General features: G+C 39.6%; 1 protein-coding gene across 1 annotated transcript; it reads right to left on the reverse strand.

Annotated features, from left to right (window-relative positions):
- Nucleotides 1-6,076: 6,076 nt before the first annotated feature.
- On the reverse strand, nucleotides 6,077-9,969 carry LOC115004709 (eukaryotic translation initiation factor 1A, X-chromosomal-like). Its single transcript, XM_029426392.1, is given in 7 exon segments — nucleotides 6,077-6,213; nucleotides 6,396-6,477; nucleotides 6,618-6,668; nucleotides 6,878-6,981; nucleotides 8,667-8,696; nucleotides 8,699-8,749; nucleotides 9,794-9,969. Coding segments are annotated over 7 exon segments (456 nt in total). The 5' UTR covers nucleotides 9,810-9,969; the 3' UTR covers nucleotides 6,077-6,091.
- Nucleotides 9,970-10,494: the final 525 nt, after the last annotated feature.

The following is a 10,494-nucleotide window of genomic DNA, read 5'->3' on the forward strand; positions in this document are numbered from 1 at the left end:
CAGAGTGAATCAGTCGGCTCGTACAGAAGAAGGTTCCACACAAGGCAAGGGAGTCTTCTCCAGTTGTTTAAAAAGCTCCTCTCTCGTCTTTTTTTAAAATTTTAAACATCCAACCAGGTCACCTTGATTCCAGGTAAGAACGAGGACGCTGCTCCTCAGCAGGACAGAGATGTGCGGGGTTTGCGCACGTTGCAAACGTCTCTCGGTTAAAACAGCCGCTTTCAGGATGTTTGAAAATGTCATTTAAATGTACGGACACGTCTTATAACGCCTGCACAGTATAACACACAAAGTTATTGTTGTAAACACCGGGCACGGAAAGATGCTTTATGTTCTCACAAAGTACAATTTTGAGTTACTTGTAACTTTTTACTCTCTAATGTGTTCAGATACATTACTACAAAATATAAAAGCTATCAAAATAAAAATAAATTATGATGGTGTTACGATTTCCAGACACTACCGAGAATATAAAGTACATCATAACTTACAGAACCTTTCTCTGCTTAATGAGTGAAGTTGTCTTTATTACTCTGTGGTTATTTGCAGCTTTTACTTTATTTTTTATTTTAAATAGTTACATGATCTGAGTACTTCTTTCCCCTTGTTTTTTGCATAAATATAGTCCAAGCTCCAGATTAGTGAATCGAATACGAGGATAGTTCCAGTTTTGCAGTTAGCTGTTTTTTAAACGTTGCCTATATTTAATAACTTCCCACAATATATAAATAAAACCCTCGGTGCTCCACCCAGAGGGCGCCAACAAGGATGCAAGTTGCCCTCGTGCAAAACAAAAAAACAATAATTAAAGGCTTAATTCTATCAACCATTTGTTTCCCAGGTTCTAATTTTTCCGGTTCATCTCACGATTAAAAAGGAAACATTTTGTAATTACGGGAAGCATAATCGAACAATCCGCGAGGTTGTAAAAAACAAAGTCTGGAGAGAGACGTCATCGAATGACACTGATGTCTGATGGACTGTGAAACAATCACCTTGGGAAATACTGATAACAGGATAGTCTATCTGTTGTGTGAGTACCCATACTTTCCCCTCCCTTTCAAAAACAAAAGATGCTCCTGAGAGTCTTTTTCTTTATTACAATCCCAAAAACATCAAGTGCGAAACTCGTAGATTGAAGTAAATGTTTCCACGAGCCAATTAACGAACCATTTGTACGATTAAAAAGTGATAATTACGGAGCAGATGGCGAGTTCTGTTAATATCAGGTTTCTCTTTTTCGAGTGAATGTAAATATTGGTGTAGGAAGTTATCCCCCCCTCCCCCGGCTTCCGTACATTATTTCTGTTGACCTACAATGACCCGAATACAAACATGGTGCACGTCCCCTGTTCATAAGTCTGGATTTTTCATTTTCTGCTTCTACTGCCCAGCGAATCTAAAAACACTTGAGGCCGAGGCTGCGTCCTTGCAGACGCCGGAATCTCGGAGGCTACTTGAGGTTTTTAAATAATCGGATCTACAGAAGCGTCACAAACCGATATATAATAACCAACGAACCCAGCGCTTTGAAAGCAGACGTTAGCTTTACCGTTGTCCTGTGTTTCAGATTTCCCCGCAAGAATAAAATAAATCACGTACTTTTATTCTCTTTGAAGCGCGCAACTCCTTCTCCGGGTCTGCGAGGGCGCCGCTGAATTGTCCGAAGCAAAGACAGGAAACATGTTTTTCTCACAAGCTCGGTGACGTAGAGATAACCAGCCAATCAGAAGAGTCGTAAGGTGAGGACGGAGGGCGGGTGGCTGGGAAGCGGGGCGGGGTGGGCCTCTCTGCGTTCCTATTATGGTTGGCCGTTTGAAGTTCCGGTTTCATGGTCCATCAGTAGTTGTTCCCCCCCCCCCCCAGACCCAAAACCGGGAAGAGGCCGGAGTGGGTGGGGGGGGGGGGGTTCCGGTGGAGGTCAGGAGCGAGGTCAGAGTTGAGAGGTGAGGGAGGTCCCAAAGGTTCACAGAGCGGTGGAGGTTGATCTTCTTCAATCCCCCTCCGCTGGGCCAAGTGGGAGGCAGCCCCCACCGGCTCCAGCAAGCCACCGGGGGGACGTTCTGTTGAGCGCCGAAGTAGTAGGTGGGCGGCCATTCCACCATGGAGGAAACGCACAGAGACTGTGTATAAGCAATAATCTGAACAAAAAGCAAACTTGAAAGATAAATTCAATGCCGTTGTATAATCACAACAGATACCATCAATGTCCCTTAATACCTGAGTCCAAATCATCCAAAATGTTTTATGGACAAATCTCTACCAACGGAGAGAAACTTCTTCTCGCATCTAACGCTTTTAATTGTTCAGACACCAAACAACTCGTGATGAATACCATACCTAACCTCCGAGTGCGGCGCGTCTGTCCTGTGAGGGTGATTTGGGCAGCTGGTCCTCGTGTGTCCCAGGGGTGTAGAAGGGACCTGACCTGCCGTCAGCGCCGGTGGGAGGGTCCACGTGCGACATCTGGACACTAAATCCTGAGGGGGGGGGGTCAGAGGTCACACACAATGTTACAATGTGGAATGTTTTTACCCTTGCCTTTATAATATCTATTGTAGTTTAAAGTACAATACATAAAAGTACTGAATCTGCAGTAAATGTTTTTTTATATATAGCTGATGGTTCCTGTTACAAATTGTTAACTGTCTGTAAATAGTGGTGGGAATTCCTTATTGGTTTGTACATGTCCCTTTACATTAATGGTGTTAATTTGTTCCGTATTTAGTGTTTTACATGTTCTGGTACATTTAATGTGTGTTAATGGTTCCGAGTCATAATGTGTTGTTACGTTCCTGTTACATAATGTGTGTGTTACATTTCCTGTGCATATGTGGTTTACTGTTTCGTTGGAACATTGTTTGACTTTCCAAAATGTTTACCATTACATTAAGTGTGTTACTCTGTCATTATGGTGGCATCCTGGCTAAGTTTACATTCCGTACATATGTGTGTGTAGTTCTCTACATATGTTGTTTACGTTCGTACATCTGTGTGTGTTACAGTCTGTTTCCATATGTGTGTACATTTCCTTTCATATGTTATGTTCGTTATTTAATGTTGGTCTGTCCTGTTACTAATGTGTTTTTCATGTTGCCTGTCCAATTTTACAATTCGTTTTACAATTGTGGTGTTACTGTTCGTACATTAATGTGTGAGTTCACATTGTTGTCCTTCTAATATGTTGTGACTGTTTTCTTAATTGTCATTTCTGTTACTATTGTTTACAATTGTTGTAAATGTGTGTGAAATGTCTTGTTACATTAAGGCTTTCGTACATTATGGTATGCCATAGTGTGTGTTACAGTTCTGTTACATTGTTTGTACATTTCGACCTATGTTGTGTGTTTACATGTTCCTTACATTTGTGTTGGATGTCGTTTATAGTGGTCATGTGTTCATATTGTGTACTGTTTTTTTACAATGTGTTACATGTCTTAACATATGTGTGGGTTACATGTTCCTGTTTACAATTAATATGTGTGTGTGTTTACGTTCGTCAAATTAATGGTGTTACATGTTCCTGTTAAATTAACTGTGTGTGTTACATGTTCCTGTTATCATTAAATGTGTACTGTGCTGTGAATAAGTGGTTTACTGTTTGTTCAATGTGTTAATTTCCTACATTTAATGGTGTGTTTACCTGTTCCTGGTTGCATTAATGTGTGTGTAGTCAGGTTTCCGTTACAGTAATGTGTGTGTTACATGTTTTTACATGTATGTTTACTTTCTTACATTAATGTGTGTGTTACAGTGCCATGGCTACATAATGTGGGTACATGTTACTGTTACATTAATGTGTGTGTTACATGTTTCCTGTTACATTAATGTGTTGTGTGTTACATGTTCTGTTACAATTAATGGTGTGTTACATGTTCCTGTTTACATTTAATGTGGGGTTGTTACATGTTTCCGTTAACATTAATGTGTGTGTTACATGTTCCTGTTACTTAATGTGTGTGTTACATGTTTCCTGTTTACACTTACATGTGTGTGTTAACATGTTCCTGTTTACAATTAAGTGTGTTCATGTTCCTTACCTTAATGGTGTGTTACATGTTCCTGTTCATTAATGTGTGTGTTATCATCTGTTGCGAATTACATTAATGTGGTGTGTACATGTTCCTGTGTTACAATAATTGGTGTTGTTACATGTTCCTGTTACATTAATGGTACTGAAGTGTGTGTTACATTAATGTGTGTGTACAGTAGGTTGGGTACATGTTACCCTGTTATTAAGTGCTACTTAATGTGTGTACATTTTTAATAATGTGTGTGTTACATTATGTTGTGTTAACATTGTTGTACATGTTCCGCTGTTACAATAATGTGTGTGTTACATTAATTGCGACATTATGTGTGTGTTAATCATATATGTGTGTTGGTTACATTTCACGATACATTAATGTGTGTGTTAATGTTCCCCTGCTACATAATGTGTGTGACTATGTGGGTTTAATTAAGGTGTTGTCTTCATTGTGTGAAGCATGTAATATTGTGTGTTTCAGTACATTAATGTGTGGTTACATTAATTTGTGGTAATTACGTGTGTGTTTAATGTTGTCCTGCTTGCAGTGTTTCCCCTCTTTTCATCTGTTGGGTAGTTTAATCTACAGCTGCATCAAGATTCCTATAAAGTCATGTTCTTTGTATCTTTTGTTTCATCTTCCCAGCTGGATCAAGGGCTTTGTTAAACACTTCATCTGGAAACACTCGGTCTTCAGTTCAACTTACACACACGTAGTGGTGCAACAACCCTCGAGAGAAGTGGAGAAGTATATAAAGAAGTATATATCTGTTTATTTGTCCCCTCAGTTGCTTGAGGTCACTTCTCACCTTGGCCTCAGCAAGACGGAGAAGTTCCAGTATCCTCCAGTGAGGGAGAACTTTACCCCGCTGTGGGACCCGATACGAGCCAAATTCTCCCCCGGCGGGTCCTCCTGGACCGTTAGCCGAAGGGGGTGGAAAACTGGAAGAAAGATTCACTTTAGATTTACTTTAGTTTTCGTTTTTATTATTACATGTATGTGTCTTTTCACCAGGTTCGAAAAACTTCATTCTTAATAACACAACACAAACACACTCGTCGTACAACTATTCAATTAAAGTTCTAAAAAATATTAAAATATCCAGTCATTGTCAGGGTTTCTGTTCATATATAAAGACCTTGAATGAAAGCGATTGTGTAGAAAGACAACAAGCTTCTCGTGTTTTAGTTATGCAACCTATGAGTACAGAGGCTGGGTTTTTACTGCAGCGTGTATCCCTCCAGCACCGTTGGTTTGGTCACTAATCAGAACGAACGCTTTCATGAGAATTCGTTATCTGAAAATATTGTACAGTGAAAGGTGTTCAACCGACGCGTTAGACATCGTGATTAGAGCAGGACTCCCAGGCTCCAGATGTCCACATGAGGCTAGGCTCGTAAAACCAGCTGTTCCAACACCTGAACCACAACACAAGACAAACCTCAGCGCTAATGTATAAACCAAAACTGTTTATCAGTTCATGATACAAACATCTTTTGTTCTCACAAGGCAGCTATGGCTTTCTGGGAACCTTTCTGCAGTATTTAGACACAATAAAAGCAGTTTAATTGATTTTTTTGTGCATATTTCTTTATTTCTTCTGTTTTTTTGACAAATCCAAATATTTATGTGACAGCGCAGCATTTTACTTTGTATTACTTGAACTTTATTTAAGTTTATCCAAAGTCACTGGAATTAAGAAATACTTTTATTTAAAAAAATTTATTTGTGAAGTTTTGCATAAATAAAAGTTTCTTTTTGGTTAATCAAATTAAAATATTAATATAATATATTTATATTATATTTTATGATTAATAATTAGAGTTTATTAAGTAGTAGTACGAGGAATTAAAAGCTCCCGGGTAACGCTGGGGTCAGAACTTTCTCACTATTAAAAACAACAAGCGACTGTTCAGACATCATTTTATCCGATAGTACGGATTAAAATCTATATATTGAGGTTCTTTGAGTTTGACAACATTTAGTATTTGAGTATAAGTAAAGTATAAAACACTTCCTGGAGTCACACTGACAATAGCATTGAAAACAAACACTAGTAATTATTAGTAATAATTATAAAACGAGACGCTCACATCATCAATGTCCTCGTCATCGTCGCCAATGTCATCAAACTGGATCTCATCATCGTCTCCGGGCCCGAAGGTGTCTGTCTCGTTGATTTTGGCTGCGAGGAGGAAGAGAAGACGGAAGTGTTCATGAAGCAGAATAAGGAGACGAACAGGATGTTAAATCCGAATGTCAGAAACGTAAATTAAACTGTACAAGAAGCAGCAATAAGCAACCTTCATACAGGTCGCTGCACATGAAGCTGTATAAATTCATTCCTGCGGTGTTGGTGAAACTCACCGTGCTCCGGCAGCTCTCCGTACGCTTTCAAACTGCGAGCCTCGTCTGCGTTGTACTTGAGGATGACATCAGCTTTGTTGTCCTGAAACATTGTCGTGTTTAGGATAATGTGTAAAGTGTTTTTGTGATGAGAGCAAAAGACAGAATTGTTGAGTGAACTGAAGAGATCAGTGATGATGTGATGATGATGCACATGTGATGAGTGTGGAGCGACCAACACACCTGGTAATCTCTCAGTCCCACCAGGATGATGTCTGACGTGTTAATCCAAACCTACAGGGAAACAAAACCCAGCAGAGATTACCCCGGGTGTCATACAGCAACACGCTGCACTCTGTGACCCTGCATTGAGTCCACGCTGCCACATGAACGGTGGCTGACTGACCATTGAGAACACGCCGACTCAGCATCACGTCAGGAGGTTTCCCGTGTGTGCTGGTCGGGGGGGAAAAGGTGCGAGGGGACGGTCGGGACATTCCTACCTTTTTCCGGAGTTTTCCTCTGATGTGGCAAAGCCGCTTGGTTCCATCAAAGCACATGGCCTCCAGACGTCCATTCCCCAGCATTTTGATCACCTGAGCATATTCTGGAGGACCCAGGAGAGCAAAGCAGGTTAATCAAGCGGATACACTGAACAAAGGATCTTAAAATAAGATTTACATTCACCAAGTTTCTGCTTTACCAACAAAACCGCAAGTACCAAGTACTGATGGGACGGGACAGGGTTTAAAAAACACTCTGAATAAGTTGATTGTGGTGAATGTCCATTATCGGGATAACCATGAATATCCACAAGAGTGACTTGAAAAACGCGTCTAGCTCGCCATCATGGTAGATAATTATTAATAGGTTAAACCTAACGTGTCCGCCAACATTAACTTAATGTTCCTGTGAATCTGGAAATAGAATTTAGCGTGAAAGTGCAAGATGAAGGCACAAAGAGCCGCGGGCCTCAGCAAGGCTTCTGAATGGGAAGGTTCTACTGTTGTAGGAAAGTGAAGCGCATACAACACGTGGAAACAGCCAAACCCTCATCTTCAAAACACATGATATCCATGAACAGCCCAATTATGTTCACAATTACTTAAAGTGCTTAGATTAGTCAGAAATGTTTAACTGCCATTATAATACAGTAAATGTGATTTACATCAAATTGAGAGGATTTGCAGAAAGATTCTGAGAAGGCTTCGAGGTGATCACAACATGTGTACCTTTAAACCAGACTGTGTGCATTCAGTACGACTTGCCTTCACTACCTGACGGTGTTCCTGGCCCCAGCAGAGCCCACACACACAGACACACACACACACAGACACACACACACACACACACACACACACACACACACACACACACACACTTTGGCAGCAATGAGCACTGCAGTCGAAGCTGTCGGTACCATCTCGGTAACAATGTCTGCGGCTTGTCAAAAAATCCTTCGCTACTGAAACTATTTCTCCAAACGTGATCTGAATGCAGATCGTCCGTTTCAGCTTTAAGGTTTTTGACTCGGCAACATTCATGACAGGTAACAGACGGTTACGTTTGATATCTATTAGATTATATCTGAAGCTCTTGTAAATCGCAACTCTTCCTCTAACCAGATTTGTTTTTAACGCTCCCACACGGCGGTGCGTGAGGGTGAAATGATATAGTTGTTGGAGCTTTTCATCTGAGAAGACATGTTCGAACATTTGTCAGGATGAATGACAGACTAATTATTTTCATCATGCGTTAGTCTGCCAACAGCGATATTAACCAACTAATTGTTTAGTCTATAAAAATGCTCATCACAATCGGATCACCTACGCTCAGCATGGCGACTTCAAATTGCTTGTTTTTGTGCAACAAAGTCAAAACCCAAGAAAGAAATCATAGAAGGAACCCAGGAATATATTTTAGACACCAGTCGCCGAGGGAATGTTCTGCCTCTTTGCTTCAAATTGATGAATGAATTATTATATTACCACACTTTTCTCCGTTGAATTTGATTGGCTGAGCATTTAGGCCTCTCAACTCAAGATTTCCCTGCTTTTCACCAATTAATTAAATTGGCTGGTCAGAATTGTATTTATCTACCAACAACAGGAACTTCAGTTTCATCAGTTGACCCATGTTGAATTTATTCAGACCAAATACAAACAGTTTTATTCTGTGTCCTTTTGAAGCAGCATCACTAAACACACAGCCTCCAGTGAAAAGATGGATCTTTAGTTAACCATCTTTGTTGCAACTTTCCAGGCAGCAGCTGAAAATGGTTCCCGTACTCACCCTGTCCATCCTCTTTGAACACCAGCTCCTCTTCTCAGACTCATTCTCGTTCTTTCCACGTCGACGATTCTTTCCTCCCTTTCCTATAAAGACAGAAAGATACCAATTAATGTTGTCCATTCATTCATTCATCATCATATAGATACTATTCTCTGACTTAGGGAACTGTGATCATCTACTTCTCGTTGTGTATATTTCTAGTTGACACACTTAATCCACAGATAACCAGCGTGTAAATGAAATAAATAAAACTATTCCATAAAGTAAAGCTGGAACCTAAACCAAATATTTAATCTAGTAATGAGGAAAATAATCAGCAGATTAATCCATAATGAAAACTCATAGTTCAAAATGAGTTCCACCTCCACCAACATAATGCATCTGTAATAATCTGAATCATATACAATTGTATAGTCCCAGGGGACTAAACTACTTTTAATACTCTTAAGTTTTTATCTGATTATACTGACGTACCTTTACTGAAGTAACATTCTCAATGCAGGACTTTTACTTGTAATGTGTTTTACAGTGTGGTATTAGTACTTTTACAAAAAAGATCTGAATACTAAATGACAAGAACAGTAGCTAACGTTTCAGTTACCTTGCTAGCTCGCTTATCGAAGTGACATTTTAGAAACCATACATGTATTAGATAAGATCATCAAATGAGTTTAATAAACAGGCCCAATGTTACCTGGTTGTCGTTATCAGCGGTTAATGTAAGTAAAATAAAAGTCACAGATGTCACCGGCCACACCGGGGTGGGGTTTAACCACAAGCGACTAGCTAGTTAGCTGTGTCAGCTAGCAGCGGTATTAAACGGCCAAGTATGTTAGCTATTAGCTGGGTAGCAGGCACAAAGTCTGCAACAACTTTCTCTAGCCTAAACTAACTTTATTATTATCTCAGCCGAATTACCGTTTAGTGAGTACGTTACACACAGACACCTCTGACAGCGGAGTAGAAGACTCCTACGTTTGTGTTAATAAAAGATTAATAAAACAAATGAAAAATTGGTGTTGCTAACTAGCGTTAGCTGGTCAGAGTCACGTTTTCACTGCGTGTGTCTTCGCGGCGGGCTCGACAGACAATTAACATCACAGAAACACACTTCCTCCATCTCTTACCTTTATTTTTGGGCATATTCTTTCACGCCTCGGTCACGTTAATTCCGCTCGGTAGAAACGACTCACGGTTAATAAACAATAACTGTGTACAACAGTCAGATCTAAATTGACTGAACGGTAACAAGAAACTAGCTAGTCACCACTGATTCGCTCCGCCGGTGTGCGCATGCGCCTGCCAAGACATTCAAAACCACGTTGCTTTATTGTAATAGGTGATTGTTACAAAGACAATAACCTGCAAAACGGCATAAAACGCCTAAAAACAATATTCGAATCAAGTGCTGTTGTCAGATCCTTTACTGAAATAGAAATCATGAAGGTGATAATACATGTGTGTGGCAGTGTCAGTATATTATATATTTAAACATAAAATATTTTTATTTAGTTATTTTCTTCCATTCATGTTAATGCACAACTCCAGAATGGTGGAATATAATCATGTACATTTACTCAAGTATTGTACCTAAGTACAATTTTGAGGTGCTTGTTCTTTACTTGAGTATTTACATGTTATGCTACTTTATACTTGTACTTCACTACAAATCAGAAGCCAATATTGTACTTTTTACTCCACTACATTTATTACTAAATACTAAATGTTATCAACAAATAAAATATGACGAATTATTATACAATATATTAAGATGCAATAAAGGCATTCAAATTAGCTCCACCTTTACCAGCAACATGACTGATACGTA

The sequence above is a fragment of the Cottoperca gobio genome, unplaced genomic scaffold (assembly GCF_900634415.1).
Source record: "Cottoperca gobio unplaced genomic scaffold, fCotGob3.1 fCotGob3_170arrow_ctg1, whole genome shotgun sequence".
Taxonomy (NCBI): Eukaryota; Metazoa; Chordata; class Actinopteri; order Perciformes; family Bovichtidae; genus Cottoperca; species Cottoperca gobio.